The sequence below is a fragment of the Triturus cristatus genome, chromosome 11, assembly GCF_964204655.1.
Source record: "Triturus cristatus chromosome 11, aTriCri1.1, whole genome shotgun sequence".
Classification (NCBI taxonomy): Eukaryota; Metazoa; Chordata; class Amphibia; order Caudata; family Salamandridae; genus Triturus; species Triturus cristatus.
The window spans coordinates 354,543,367-354,560,377 of record NC_140594.1 but is presented as its reverse complement, the minus strand read 5'-3'; the positions used below and the strand labels follow the sequence as shown (position 1 = coordinate 354,560,377).

The 17,011-nt window shown below is 45.5% G+C and overlaps 1 protein-coding gene across 2 annotated transcripts in view; it reads right to left on the bottom strand.

The window, feature by feature from the left end:
• CCDC60 (coiled-coil domain containing 60) overlaps positions 1-17,011 on the bottom strand; it is a 639,895-nt gene that overhangs the window by 104,636 nt on the left and 518,248 nt on the right. For both annotated transcript variants that reach the window (XM_085633209.1, XM_085633208.1), the window contains exon 9: positions 1,472-1,559. In XM_085633209.1, coding sequence (XP_085489335.1) covers positions 1,472-1,559 — 88 coding nt within the window. The remainder of the gene's footprint in view (positions 1-1,471; positions 1,560-17,011) is intronic.

Here is a 17,011-nt window from a genome sequence, read left to right as displayed (position 1 = left end):
TTATCCGATACATCATTTGAGCCCCTTCTAATCCCTGTGCTATTATCGTAGTATGTTCTTCTTCTGCCTTGGCCAAATCCCACATTAACTGCTGATTTTTAATCATCCCCTGAGTCTTAGTCCTGGCGACAAAGCTAATGGTTTCACCCCTGAGAGCAGCCTTAAAAGATTCCCAGACAGCCCCCCTGCTAGCACTAAATCTATTTATATCGAAATATTCTTGTGACCAACGCTTTATATATGCAATATATTCATTATTCACCAGCAACTTTCTATCAAATGTCCATTTGCTCCGTGGTTTCTTAAAATTTGCTATTTCAATTTCTAAAATTAGAGGGTTGTGATCGGATATTATCTTTGGAAGTTTCTTAATACCGGCCCTGTCTAATACATCTCTTGTGCCAGAGCAGCAATCAATCTTCACATATTTTTTATGCGGACAGGAGTAATATGTATACCCAGGGTTGTTTGGATGTTTTGTAGCCCAGATATCTACCAACCCATGGCTATTAATAAGAGAAGAAAAAGCCCTGTATACCCTCGGCTTCTGACCGCAATATCCCCCGTGATTCTGCTGATCCAAAGATATATTAAGGTCTCCACATAATATTAGAGGATTGAGCCACGCGGCACGTTCTGTTTCCAAGTTTTCAAAAATCTGGGGATCATCTTGATTTGATCCATAAATCGAGTACACTGTACCACCCACTGCGAGTTCCACTATGGCCCACCTCCCCAGTGTATCCACGGCCGTACGCTTGGCCAGACCTATAGAGGTCTTCGCGAGAATAGCCACCCCTTGTATATTTGTGGTCTGTGAAGTACAAGCCAAGATATTGTATCAACCAACTCTCAGCAGTTCTCTTTTCCCCCAAGGGATGTGGGTCTCCTGAATGCATAGTATATCCACAGCATTCATCCTCATGAATTCGGCTAGTCTTGCCCTCTTTGCCCTATCATTCAGCCCCGAAACGTTCCATGAGCCAATGGTTATCCTACCCATACCATTTTATTCGGGTTTTCCCAGATAGTTCCTTTTGGTAATCTTTCACTCCTTTTTATTGCCGTTTTTAGCCCAATGATCTGCTTTCTATTCTTCTCCTTTAGCTGCACACATGCTTCACTATCGTTGTCGTTATCGTTTCTGGATATGTTTTTTTCTCCAATTTATCAGTTTTCCCCCCTTCCCTGACCCCCCACCACCCCCACCTCTCCCCGCCGCCTCCCGTGCACCCCCACCTCCCCACTCGAGGCAGTCAGACTCAGTCCTGAGTCTATACATGATGAGTGTGCTAAATAGATTCATATGTACATAAAAAACATGACCTCTCCGGGAAAACTTTACATGAGTACTGTCAAACGTGGCTTTGTTCAAAGGAGGAGAAAGTGTGTAAAATTGCTATCAGAGGGTCAAAATTCTTTATCAATGTAAAAACCACAGTTTGATGAGATCCTCAAAGAAGTATCATACCTTGCAAACTGCTGTTTCTTCTGGTTCTCCTCTTCATTCAATTGCTTCAACACACTCAGTCGGATCTCCTCCACCAGCGATTGCAAATCTAAGGATAGCAACTTAATACTTGAGAATTAAAGTACTTACACCAACTTTTTCTTTCATAATTTTATCAATGGAGTTTACACAATAAAAGTGATAACGCGTTTTTATATTGAACTTTTTCAATTGTATTTAATATGTTGCCTTTACCTTTACACATGGCTACAGACGACACACTCTCCAACCATTATATTTTATCAGCCTGTGCTTTGCCAAAGTCAGGTAACAGAATATCAGTTTGGAACAGTGTTAAACACTGACCATTAAGCAGCGGGTGTAGAATGTAGGCACTACATTGGCACTATAAGATCATCTCTTTTAGAACTTTAATATTACAGTTTCATATGGCAACCATATTTCTTCAGCCTCCTCCCCCCCCCAGCAATAGCTACTGATGGAAAATGAAGACGATCGTGACAAATGTAGCTGGATTGTTTCTCGCACTAGGGGGGATATTCACAAGGATCTATTGCCGAGTTAACAGCACTTTATCGCAGCTAAAATTGCAATAAACGTATCGCCCCAATCACAAGCTGGTGTTAACAGCCCACAGCACCAGTATACCCACAATAGCAGCCGCAAAAAACATCGACACAGATGACCCCCGCAACTATCACTAATGAGATGCTAAGTAGGCGTTCCCGTGCGAAAAGCTGCAACAACACCACACCTCAACATTCTCAATGACCAGCCAGATCGGCGATAACTCAAAACAGGCGATAAGGCGCGTTAGCATCCGGAAGCTAACACCTGCTCAGACCTTGTGCAAAGTTGGAAGACAGCCTGCACCACAAAAGGGAGCCCAGCCCGCAGCCACATAGGAAAGGTAACAGATGCCATGGAGCCACTGGTCATGCAGCCCGGACACCCAAGAGGGCCAGAACACCCACCGCCACCCGTCCAGGACCCCAAACCCCACCCGGACCCCCCCGGACCACCACAGAGGCAGCGCAGACAAAGACAGCGGACCCCCAGGAAACGCACCAACCTCAGACCCAACACCTGGCAATGTCATTGCCCACTACAGGCTCAAAAGGACAATCATCCTACACATCCTGACCAACAACATCCACCATGTCACCTCCAAATACCCAGCCAGGGTGCATGATACCTCCATCTTCTGACAAGTTCCAAATGAACACCCCACTCACCTCAACTCCACAACCTCACAACTCAGGCAATGCACACATCACAAAATCACAACCAACATGCAAAACAACATGCCCACACACCAGACACGACGGAACAACTCACAATGGTAACCTGGGCAAGCCGTGTAAATGAGCCATCAACGGCATAGCACCCCTGCCACACAATAGCCGAATGTGGGGAGAGGTGGCAACCAGGCATGTGTGAAGGATGCAGGAGAACCATGATTGGGAAAGTACACAATGCCAAGAGTGGCAGAGATGTGCTGGACAGACTGCAGTATACAGAACACACCCATTACCATGGCAACATACACCTCTGGTGTATGGAGTGTAGTGGACAGTGTCGCAACCTTGTCACCCCAGCCAGTGGGGGAGTTCGCGGAAATGTTGCCAGTTACGTCCCCCCTGTAAGCGTGAGGGGATTGGGATGGCCCGGCGTTCGCCAGGGAAGCGTAGGGGTGTGAATAAAAAGCACATAGCCCTGGGCGTGGTCCTCTTCCAGAAAGCCCAACTTCTCTCCCAGGGCGGCGCCTCTCACCACGCAACGAGGCCGACACCGTCCTCATGAGCAGAGTTGCCGGTGATCCTGTGCCCACGGGTTCGGGGTCCAGCGGGCCGTACCCCGGCCCGCTGGACCCCGAACACGTCAGGCCCGCCCCTGAGCAGCCAGGCCACACTGATCACCTTCCGACACCGGCGTGTGTCAAGGAGGGCCCACCAAGTGCCTGCACAAGCTCCAAGCCAGAGGCCCGTGACCGTGGACGCCTCCTCAGACCATCACGGCCTCCATGACACAGGCCCGCTTTAGTCCTTTCTCATTGACGTACTCTACTGACGCCTTCGGCCTATACCACGGTCAAGTAGGTCACACATTTGGAATGGAGTCTTGATTACACGATGGCAGAGCACATATGTTCATTGCAGATTTTATATCAGTGTACTCCCTGCGATGTGATGCCACCAACTCTGTGCATGGCATTCTTATGACACATGTCTGTTGTCACCTGCGGACTACTGCCTTAGGCTGACACTACGGACAAGTAGGTCACACATTTGGAACTGAGTCTTGATCATACATTGTCCGTGTATGCACAAGAAGGAAGATTCTACTTCACTGTACACGGTCAGGTGGCAGCAACCATGTGCATAGCATCCCAACGACACGTGGCTGTGGGCCCTTGCAGACCGCTGCCCCTGGCCTACACTGCGGTCGAATTGGTCACACACACTTTCAAATCCAGTCTTGATTTATTTATGGTAGACTTGATGTCATTGTACAGGGCTCATCGCAGACTGCATCCCCTTTCAGCCCCGGTGCCACTATATCTATTCCATGAGACCCATAGACACTTTCTGGTTGGACTTTGTTGGCGACTGAGTCCATGGACTTGGGGTTGTCGTCGCCATCATGGTGGTGATAATGACTTTGTGGCGAAAACGAGGCTGTGGCATTCCACCCCTCCATTTGCAGCTTCCGGACAGCTTCCACCCTCTGCATCATGCCCTGGAGGACACCTTCCACTGTCCCCCGCAACCCTCTGCAACATACACCTCGGACATTGATGAAGACTCGCTCAGGTCGCATGGCACATCTGACTGCACCGCAAGTCACTATCCCATGGCTGGGTGCCTGTGCCGGCCGCAGTTCATCCGGGGCCACTAACTCTGTGCTGGTCATGTCCGGGACCCCTTCATCTGAGATATTGGATGGCCTCTAAAGCGATGACCTTGGGGTCATCAACACCATGTGTCTGTGGCCCCGCGCTGTTCGCAGCCTCCGGTCTCAACTGCGGCCCACCAGGGCTCACACATCAAATCGAGTCCTGACCGGCCTGGATGTCGCATTACTGCAGGAGGCACACGCCACCACTGCCCGGACTGACTCCAACCACAAAATGCCTGTGTAGAAATGGTCATACTGGCAGACTGACAGAGTTGTCTCCACATGCCATCTTCTGCCTGACCCCCTGCTCAGCACTCCAGGTGCCACTGACTCAATGCACCAAGAATCATTGTTCATCACTGTCTTGGTTATGTACTGTGGTGGGTTCACGCAGCAATGTCACCTCAGGCAGACTGGGAGACCAGGGACTTCGATGAGGAAGATGATGCAGGTGCAACATCCCCTCCCCCCCCACTGCAGCTGCATCATGTAGGTCCCGAAGGGACAGAATCCTAGACATTCTCTTCACATGAGCATGCTGAGCTCTGGTGCCCCAGACTCAGCGCACTGCAACTCACAAACACTTCTGTTTGCTCACTGTGTGCCCTCTGGACTTGCTAAGGCTACCTCCATGATGCTCCGCAGTTGTCCCTGTAATGCTGGTATGTGCGTGCCCCTGGGCGGGGTTCTGTACTGGGAATGTGCATCTGCGTGTGTCTCTATGGCAGTGTGGGTCTCCTTTGTGGGGTGTAGGTGGTCCCTGAAGGGTAATGGACACCCACATATGTGTTCTGTTACGCCTTCCATGGGTTCGGACCACACACGCACCTGTTGGGCCACCTCCTTTTGCCGTTCTCACAACTGGCATTGGTGTGCATGTGTGGGTCGGTGAAGTGTTGTGTGCCAGCCATGCTTGCGGGTGCTTCATGCTGTGTGGTCTGTTGCAGGTGCTGGGTTCTCCTCTAAGTGGCTTGTCTGCCCTGGTCCTGGTGGTGGGTTGCGTGGAATGTCCATGGGCTGTTGTAGGGCATCGGTGTCGAAGGTGTGGTGGTCGTCTCCAGCATCACTGATGGGTTGTCTGGTGTGACCTGATGGAGGTGGTTTTCGTCCCTCTGCAATGTGAAGGGGAGATGCATGTTGACATTGTGTTGACAGTTATGTTGGCGCATTGTTCTTGTGGACATGAAGACTGTATGACAATGTACATCATGACTGTTTGTGCAGTGCTGGCAATTTGAGTTGGGACAGTGGACATTTGGACTACATGACTGATGTGAGGTTGTACCCGTACATATGCATCTCACAGTTCCCTGCTCTGTCAAATGTGACTGGCCTGTTTCTGCGCATGGGCGGACCCAGTTGTGTCCCCTGTTCTGCAGTGTCGGTGTTGCACATTGTAATGGGATGTACTGTTATTACTATGTGTGTGTGCTGCAGTGTGCCATGGGGATGGGGGACAGGTCCCTGTGTATTTGTGGTTGTGCAGTGTGCTACACATCGTTGCGCTTGTGTGCCATTGTGCCCATCTTCCCCCGTCCAACCAGTCCCTTTTAGATCCTCACCCTGTTGTTGTTGTGTCAGGTCCTATCGAGCTGTGTCCGGACTCCCAATTCGGTGCACCGTCTCCACACTGATGACTGGCCTCCATTTCCTCCAGCTCCTTCTGTGGCGCAGGACTCCCCCCTCCTGTCACTGTTGCTGCGTTCCTGTTGGCAGCGGGTTTGTGCCTGTCTTAGGTTTCCATGTCATGCCAGCGCCTCTTGGCCTCCTCCATTGGCCTCCTCGACACTCTGTCTGCATTAATGAAAGTCTGCTTGTGGGTTAGTTGCTGGTAGTGTTCTGTCACCTCTGTGACGCTGGTCTTGTTTTCCTGCGGTCTGCACCCCGTCTTCCTCTCCCTCTTCTCCTTGGCCTTCCCTGACACCGTTGTTCCTTGCTGGTGGTCTGTGAGAGTTGTGGGGTTCGCGTTGGCCTCTGCGCTGGGTCAGGGTGCTTCCATGTTGCTACGTGCTTTGGCTTGTTTCTGGTGTGCTGTTTATGTGGTTTTTATGGTGCATTTTCCCCGACAGACGCGTGGGATTTGTAGGCCTGTGACTGGTTTTCCTTACTTTTTGTACCGCGATTGGCCTTATCGCATTATTTTTTCCGTTCGCGTTTCGCATTGTTGCGGCGTGGCGTTGATTTTTGCGCGGCCATTTGATGCATTATCTGGTGACTATCGCATGCTACCACCGCGTTGTGAATACTTGGTTGGCACGGCGTAATTTTCCCGCGATAGGCTGCGATGTTGAGAGTTGCGTTAAGCTTTTCTTGCGGTAGTTATCACACGTTCTTGTGAATATACCGCTAGGAGTATCCTCATGGCAGGTTTCTCAAATTAGAGGTACAAGGCTTTTGTGCCGTCCAATTTGTAGGGTTCCCGTTTGAGGTTGGAGAAATGATCTCAGGAAAAAGCACATATACCAACACAGATTGGATTAAGCAACAATATGAAATCACAATATCTAGAATACAAAGACAGGTCCTCAAAACCTTACTTTCACTGTGAAACACAATTGCATTTACAGACAGCATAAAATACTAGTAGGTCACAGTTCATCCTAGCTCCCATGATGGAAAACAGTGAGGGTGCCTTCATTATTAACTACCGCAAGGGGCAAGAACTGAGAGGTCGAAGAGGAAGGCTTTGTTAAAATCTAGATTTAATAACCATGCAAGTGTGGGTCTATAAAAGAAGGGGCAGCTTCATGAACCTTCCAATAGCAGTGAAGAAAACAATGCTACTTCAACTCTTTAATATAGATAATGGATCAACCCTAACTTACCCATCTAGTCAGCTACAGAGAGTATTACAAAACATATTATGCTAAAGGACATATACATTTGGATATAAACTAAAGCGAACATTTAAATCCTTTTGCTATTTATAATACAACTTTTTTAACCTGGAACCGCATTACTGGTATCATTCCCAGATTGAGTGGCTTGGCTGTAAAATTCCTGTGAGGATTCTCACGCACTCTGTATTCAGTACTAAATTGTTTGCAAAAAACATCAGATGTTACAAAGCGGATCTTTACTCAGCATGCCTTTACTCCACGGGCATTACAACACATTGACCTTTACAACTTTTTGTAATGTCACCCTGGGAATTTTATATATATATGTGGAGACCTGAATGCGTGTTCTACTATGGTACTATCACAGTCAATAGGAACATGAATTTAGGCAACCGGACTTAGACTAAATCTAGCAACTACATTGCACATTAGCACTTGTCACTTTACTCAGCCCGAAGTAGTAAAAAAACAGTGCAGTTATGATGCAGTCGCACTTTAGTACATACCACCTTCTCATGTTTCAATCGATTGGGCTGCAGGGAGTGCCACTAGGACACAGGACTAACGTGGGTGAACATTAGAAACATTAGATGCATTTGCACTTCAGCACATGCCACTTTCTCACGCTCAAACACCATGGCTCATTTGCACTTTAGCACACATCTTTTATGACATCATTGACACTTTTTCACGTACCGATAAATATTCATTGAAACCATTTTATATTGGAACACAAACAATGTCGAAGATCTACGATTGAGATTGCAATTTAATGCACACTCTTGAGGACTTTTAAATAGCTAGGCTGCATGCAACAAGGGCCAATCCAACTGCTTAAGGGATTAGTGATTGTGCACAAACTGGATCTGTATACAGTGGACACTGTCGGGAAAAGTGCAATATATGTATGAATAATATATGTGAAATTATATGGAAATCTGTTACATGCATGGGGGCTAGTACAGGATAAAACCCAGTGAATAACACACGCCTGGGGGATGGAATTGAAAGTTGGTTGAGGATGCACAGCATATGTAAATATGTAATGAGCAGGTGTAATATAATAGATAACGTGAAATAATGGACATAATATGCAATCCAATTGAGAATGTGGAAAGATAACTACGGAAATCAGGTATCCTGTAAGACATTGCAAAATCGAGAGACAATGCTTATGACCATATAATGCATAAACACTTAAAAGAAGGAATGTAAAATGAGGCCGGTTATGCTGTAATCACAATACAAATGATGTTCATAGCACTGTGCCATGATGGCTGTAAAGGCCCAGTAGAAGGCAACACGCCGAAACGCGTTGGCCGTTGAAACTTTATTTTTGCATTTTCTTGCACTCACATATGAAGTTTTGTTCTATTTCTGCACTTCATGTGTATTAAGAAGACAGCTGTGGAACATTTCTGAATGCTTGCTGCCGTAGTATCGCATGGTTGCCGAGTATATGCCTCTCGATTAAGGACGCCCCTCCACCTCAGTTCATTTCCACTGGAAACTTTATTAAGGAAACCGGCATTTACCCTTTTGTACTGTTCATCCCAATGCGTTTCGGAGTCCTTACTCCTTAATCATGGGATACACTCACGATCAGCAGGATACCAAGGCACTTCCTTTTACGTTGTTTATCCAGCTCCTCCCTGGTGAGTTATTCCTCTCATGGCACGCTGGGAATTGTAGTGCTTTGGCCATTATTCAAACCCTCTAGTGGGTCCCGCTGATAGCCAGTGTCAATTCATAATTATTTAACAACCCTCTAGTGGGCCACAGACGGAGAAAGGCACGGTTGAGTTTAAAAGAACTTTGGTGCCATTCACGGGTATGCAAGATTCACTCCTGTGTGATCCCTTTTATTTTTCGGGCGGTGCCTCCTCCGTGGTAGGACCTGCCGCGTTTGAAACATCTTCCGTTGGTTGCCCCTCGATTAAGGACACCCCTCCACCTCAGTTCATTTCCATAGGAAACTTTATTTAGGAAACCGGCATTTCCCCTTCTGTACTGTTCATCCCGACGCGTTTCAGAGTCCTTACTCCTTAGTCATGGGATACACTCGCGATCAGCAGGATACCAAGGCACTTCCTTTACGTTGTTTATCCAGCTCCTCGCTGGTGAATTATTCCTCTCATGGCATGCTGGGAATTGTAGTGCTTTGGCCATTATTTAAACCCTCCAGTGGGTCCTGCTGATAGCCAGTGTCAATTCATAATTATTTAACAACCCTCCAGTGGAGAAAGGCACGGTTGAGTTTAAAAGAACTTTGGTGCATATATTTATATATATATATATATATATATATATATATATATATATATATATATATATATATATATATATATAACCAAGACATAAAGTAACGTCATAGTTACGTGAAAATTTCAGTGGCAATATAACGTTTTAAACATACAATACCACTAAAATTCATCAGTTATGGTTATTTCAAGTAACTATAACACATGCCATAAGGTAATTATAGCTTGTGCCTCCGCATGCAGTTTTCTTATCAATAAATGTATTGCAAATGTTGCAGTGATATTATCAATGATGTCATAAAAGATGTCATGAATGATGTAATATGTGGGATAATTAGCAGTGCATAGGGAGGACACGTGTGACAGTTTACTATAGGCTGTCAACACTGAAAGGTGTTTAGTGAGCTACATCTATAAAAAAAAATCTATAGCTTCTATGTTCCTAATGAGTATAAGCATGTGCAACATGCTTGACCTCCTAATGGGTCTTGCTTGTGTGCAAGGTGTTGGCTCTCCGCGAAGAGTTCTCTACGCAGAAGGGCTGTGCGTAGTAGGGCCTTCACTATCTAAGAAGGTTGCGACAGCTGTGCGCAGTAGGTGCTTGACGGCATAATGGGGATTGAGTGTCTGGAAGGAGTGGCCTCTCCATGAAGAGTTGTGCACATGGTGGAGGTTGTAGGTAGTAGGGGCTTACCCAGCTAATGGGGCTTGATTGTCTGGAGGGAGGGAGCTCTCCATGAAGAACTGTACACAGGGGGAAGGCTGTTCATAATAGGATCTTGGCCACCACATGGGGATTGGTTGTATGTAGGCAGTTGGCTCTCCATGAAGAGCACTGCACAGAGCAAAGGCTGCACATAGTAGGAGGTTCACCAACTAATGGGGCTTGGGTGTCTGGAGGAAGTGGGCTGTTTGGGACGTATTTTGCTCAGGTAGAAGGCTGTGTGTAGTAGGATCTTGGGCACCCAATGGGCATGTGTGTCTGAAGGTAGTGGACTCTTTGTGAAAATTTGTGCACATTACGAAAGATGTGCATAGTAGAGGCTTGGCCACCTAATGGGGTTTGTGTGTCTAGAGGGAGTGGGCAATGGTATCATTATTTTACATTAGCATGTATGTTTATGTAATTAACACTTTATATGATTCTGAGCCATTTAGTACTTATGTACAGATTTCAAAGACTGTACCAGTTTGTAGACTAAATTGAACAGCAGTAGGGTGCATGATGTCATCAATAATTTGCAATGTCATTAGTGATGCCATCAATTATGTCATTGTACATGTCATGATTGTTGTAATGCGTGCGGTCATGTACGCAAGATACAGTTAGTTCAGTAAACTATAACTGGCTCTTTTTTAAGTGAATTTTTTTTAATATTATTTGAAAATTTATATTACAATACTAATTTACATTAGTAATGTTGTTTTTAGATTTTAGTGGACTTGCATCAAAAGAAAAACCGGTCGCAAACGGACAGATTCTCAGAATCTGCCCCTTTGCGACCGGTATAATTGCATTTGGGATGCATCATCCCAAATGCAAAAATCGCAATTTAAGTAATCTCTAAATTGTGATTACTTAAATTGCGATTGCATTTAAGGAATCGTAAATTGAGATTCCTTAAATGCAATGCATTAAAGTTAAAAAAATTGCGATTTCGCTAATAGGGGTGCGCAAATTACCATGAAGCTGAACTTCGTGGTAATTTGCAAAAACTTTGAAAAATGCACTTTTGTGCACAGATCAATTTCAGGGGTGCAACAGGGTGTCCTTTTGACACCCCTGCACCCTGTAATTGCATGCGCAATTTGCGAGGTCCTATTGGTACTCGCAAATTGCGCATGCAATTTCCCATTCATTCCTATGGGCCTGAAGGCCCATAGGAATGAATGGGAAGCCAATCCTTATTTGCGACTCGCAAATAAAGAATGTGTAGGAATCGCTATTTTTACAGCGATTCCTACATGCATAGGCTTTTGGGAGTCCTTAATTGCGATTCCTTAATTATCGCAATTAAGGACTCGCAAAATCCAAGCTTGATGAATGTGCCTGTTAGTAGTTAATTTTTAAAAGTAGCCTTTAATTTTGATAAAGCAGGTTCAAAATACATGGCATTAAAAACATTGCAAAAACACATTATGAAAAAGTAATATAAGAAACAAAACAATTTATACAGTTATACAATTAATATCTTGATCCAATTTATATCTTATATTGAGCTGCACATAAATAGACAGTCTAAAATCCTAAAATTACTATTAGAATCAATTTAATAAATATCTATTTCTTTAAAACGGTTTTGCCAAATATATCCTCCATTATTCAGGGTACTATAGTCTCTAATCTTCATATTACAGATCATCCAATTCTGTTAGTTGTTTTCTTCTAGCAATAACACGTGTAATATACATCAAAACAGTATAACAAACTAATTAATTCTCGAGATTACACAACTGTTAGACCCGGGATCCCTGGTTGGCTGAGGTAGGCCTTAGGCCAAGTAGGGACCTGCGTTCCAACATCAGGGAAAGGAAGGTCACCTTCTTAGATGGCCCCGCTCACCCCCTCGGTAGCTTGGCAAAAGGCTTACCTTCAAGGCAAATGTGTAAAGTATTTGCAAACACGCTCACAACAACCCAATGATGACACCACAAACAGACTTCACAGGAGTTTTATATAAACTTTAGATAAAAAGATATATGATAAGACCACACAATATAAATCCAACATATGAGGTTGTGTACTAGTTCTCCTGGCCGGTTGTTAGGCCAGCCAGCCCTTGTAAATTCTGGCGGTATTAATGAGCACTTCCAAACATTCTCCTGTAATCCTAATATCATGCTATACAGTCCGTAATGCTAGAATCAGGCACGTTTGCAATGTAAAAATACTGTAAGGCGTAACGTAGCAATCAGACACTCTGCAATGTAAAAAGAAAGCAATGCGTAACGCAACAATCAGGCACTTTGCAAGGTACAATAATGCAATGCGTAATACAACCACCAGGTACGTTGGTATGCAGAAATAAGGCAATGCGTAATACACTAATCAGGTCATTCGTTATGCAGGAATAATGCAATGAGCAATACGCTAATCAGGTAGTTTGTTATACAGAAACAATGCAATGCGTCATACGACAATCAGGTAGTTTGTTATGCAGATAAGATGCCATGCGTCATACACTAATCAGGTAGTTCGTTATGCAGAAATAATGCAATGCGTAATACGAAAGTCAGGTACTCCGTTATGCAGAAATGGAATAATGCGTCATACACTCAGGCCTCGATCACTGGGCCTTAGGCGGTTTCTCCGCCTCTCCTTCTGACTTACAGTCAGCCTCTCAACAGTTGCCCCCAACACGGTACGATGTAATCCAAAAGTGCAGCTCCGCACTCCGGCCCCTGTACTGACACTCCCTTGGAAATACGGGCCACGATACGAGCTGAAGCAGAGGCTCACGCTGCCAACACGAGAGAGGCTGAGAGCGTCTCCCTCCAAGCCCCGCCCCAGGAGTCGACACACGTTATCTGGGGCGCAAACTCACTCTCCTCTCCTTGTCCAGCGGCTGGGCCTCAAATGCAACTTTGTGAATTGGCAACGGCGGGCTCGGGCCGGCAACTCATCTCCTCCCGGACTGCCGGTCCGGGCCGCTACAGTTACGAAGATCTCAGGCTGCCACAGAGCACGCGCACACAGCGTCACCGAGTCTTCCTTAAACTTCGGGTGCATGATCACTGGGCACTCCACATACAGGTCTCAGGCTGCACGAAGATCACGCGCACAGCGTTGCTGAGACTCACTTTACTCCAGTGCACACGATAACAAGGCAAATCTTCACGAATGTCTCACGGTACACAACGCACCCGAACACAGAGTCGATAAGACTCACTTGGATTCCGGTGCACACAATAACAAGGCAACTCCTCACAAAGGTCTCATGGATCCCAACGTACCCACACACAGCATCGATGAGACTCACTTGGATTCCGGTGCACACAATCACTGGACAATCCTCACAAATGGTTCAGGCTGCACAAAGCACACGCACACCGCATAGCTGATCCTTGCTTGGACTCCAAGTGTCCACGATCACAGGGCATGCCTTTTGAGGGTCTCAGGCTGCAACAGGCACACACACACAGCGCCGCTGAGACTCTCATGGAAACTTTTGTGTTCCTGTGTTTCCGTAACAGGGAGCCAGCTTACCTCAGGCCCTTGGGGATAAGTTACTTCAGGACACAGCAAACACCAAAGTCCTTTCAAGCTGGGGGACACAGCACACCACAAAGTCCCTTTAGCCTTTCCTTGGTTAAAACAGCAAACTGCAGGCCAGCCCCAGAACACACAGCAAGGGTCAGACCTATACTTCAGTCTCTTCAGTTGTTTCTTCCTTGGCAAAGGTCCTCTTGACCACGAAGTAGCTTCAGTCTTGTTCACACTTGATCAAGCCATTCTCCAAAGTTCAGGGGCTTCAGCTCTCATAGTTATACCCCTCAATGGCTTTGAAGTCTTTGTGTTTCAGGGGGCACTGACCCCTGTTCAAACCAGTTCTGGGTGCCTCCCTGCGAGTGACACCTCCCTTCCTTTGATTAGTGGGGGTCTGGATTCTCAATCACTCAGCAGGAGATGGGCCAATTGTTTTATAGCAGCAACCAAGGCCTCTTCACATCTAGGGGCTTCTCCTCCCCTTACACTCCAGATGCAGGTCAGCTGTTGCTGTCTCACCTCCTCCCCTGGGTCAAGTCAGATCCTATCGCTTTCAAATCCAGACAGTCAATCCACAGCCAGGCAGAGACACACAGAAATGTTAGCGCACAAAAACTCAGCCACTTCTAAAAGAGTGGCTTCTAAACACACAATGCAAAAGTTGTGAGTTCAGGTATACTAAACTCCACCTTTCCATCTTAAACCTTTGGGAAGATAGGCTGGAAAACATAATAATCAGCCTCCCCATTCTGTCCTATGGGCAAGATGGACTTTCAACAGTGAAAACGAAATGGAGATTATTTCACTGTCAGGACATGGCACACACCTCAGTGCATGTCCTACCTTTCACATGCACTGCACCCTGTCCAGGAGGTACCCTAGACCTACCATAGGGGTGTCTGATGTGCATAGAAAGGGATGGATAAGATCTGGCAAGTAAGTGCACTTGACAGAACAACATGGCAGTTTTACAAATTGCGCGCAGGCCCTGCAATGGCAGGCCTGTGTTCCCTTTTTAGAATTCAAGGTTTTATTGCGTGGTTGCAAGAGCAAGTGTACACAGCTTAACTGCCTACATGAGACTGCCGGCAGAGCGCAAAGCAAGAAGAATGACACAGCGTGAAGGTCTACACCCCGGAGGACGACCCCGCGTTTAATTCAAGCTAATGTAAGATACAGAGGCCTCTAGCGAAGAAACCACTTTTAAACCACATAAACAACAAAATGAGTTCCCTTTTTAAAGCTACTTGTGTGGGTGGCACAAATAGTGCTTCAGTCCCACCAGTAGCATTTGCATTATCAGCCCTGGCACACATAGTGCACTTTACTAGGGACTTTACTAGTAAAACAATACCAATCATGGACAACCAATTACCATTATACTTTATACAGAGAGCACTTGCACTTTGACGCTGATCAGCAGTGGCAAAGTGTCCTAAGCATCTAAGTTGGCAACACCATGTCAGAAAAAAGGCCTAGGGGGAAAGCAAAAAGTTTAGAGACTTTAGCCAAAAAGGGCCAAGTCCTACAATAACCATTTAAATGCATCCTGGTACAAGAAGAGTTTTTGGGGGAGGATAGGTGGGGACAACAGGCAACTCCTTATGTCTCTATACAGGGCACAAAAGGGCATAAGAAAGATGATATATTGTTTTGTCCGACCATCAAAGGGACATTTTGGCAAGCCAGATGTCCAAGGGCCCTCATAGGGCAGGAAACTTGCTGATGTAATATGCCCAGTTGCATACGTGTCAGATAGAATCGCTGCTGGGTGTTTTTCACTAATGATAGATACTTAGGTAAACCCGGCTGAGACTGAATAGATATCTTATAACAGCAGATTTTCCATTCACACTATTCTCCATTGTACACCTCCTATGATTATTAAAGATAAATTTTAGCTCCCTCTTGCTAAACTGCAGGATGCTTGCTGATTTGGCAATAGTTACTCCCCCAAAAGACTCGGTAAGCAATCTATTGACATAACTTAACCAAGAGATCTTATGATACTGATCAAGGTTTAAACAATCAAATAGGACATCTTCTGTACATTTTGCGCCTATCTCACTCCATATATTGTACCAGCAAGTAACAGAGCTCTGGTCAATCAAGTCTTTTATATACGAACTATCCAGCTCTTTGTGACTTATATAGGATGAAACAGTGCAGGGTACAGCCAATATCTTACATAAAAAGCAATTTTCCTGAGTTTGGAGGGAAGTACTCTCTGCCATGCCCCATACTGTGGTCCCGTATATAGCAGTAGGTATACATTTGCTCCTATATAGTTTAGTCAATTCTCTTATAAGCTTATTTCCTACTTTACTAGAGAATCTATTCAGGGCCTCCATAGCTTTAACTGCTTTAGCTTTTGCATTTGTGATGTGTAGGACCCATATATTAGTGTTGGAAAATTGAATGCCAAGGTAAGAGAAACTCTGTACTTCAACCAATTTAACATTCCTCACACAATATGGCCTTTTTTGCGTGTTGCCCCACCCACAGACCATAGTATATGTTTTAGATAAATTGAGCCTTGAGTCCTGTTTCTCCATGGACGATGGGAACGCCTCGATCAAGAGCTGCAAGCCATCTTCAGCTCTTGCTATCAGGACCGCATCATCTGCATACTGGAGCATCGGGGTCTTATGTAGGCCTACTCTAGGGACATCTGCTTCTAGCTGTTGTACTGCCTTATCTACTCCATTGATATATATTGCAAAGAGAAAAGGCGCTGAAATTCACCCTTGTCTTATGCTTCTAGTCACATTGAAGATTCAACCCATATCTCACCTGTGTAGTCAACCTTCCGTAAATTTGAGATCGGTGACTATATCTACTTGGGCCCCCAACTCCATAAGGGTCTTCCATAGTATAGCATGATTGACAAGGTCGAAGGCACTACTCATATCGGCAAAACATAGGATGATATACTCATCTTTTGCCTCAGTGTATTTGCTGATCAAAAGGCTATGGTTAATAAATTGTTCAGTTGTCCCTATATCCCTCTTAAACCACATTGCGTGTCTGTCAGTATACTGTTCCCCAATGCCCAATCTTCTAGCCTGTGAAAAATAATCCTACCCATGATTTTTAGAGATGACTCTAAATAATATTTTGGTTTGTTTCTATCACCTTTTTTGAAAATGGGAACAATTATGCTCTCTGGTCAAGTGTAGGGAATTTCCCCCTGAGCTACCGCATTACAAACTGCAGTGAGTATAGGAGCCCATAAAAATATGTTGGATTTGAAAACATCCAGTGTTAAACCGTCTGGCCCGGAGCCTTCGCAGCTGCAGATTTGTCTATAGACAGTTTTACTGGTTTCAGGGGT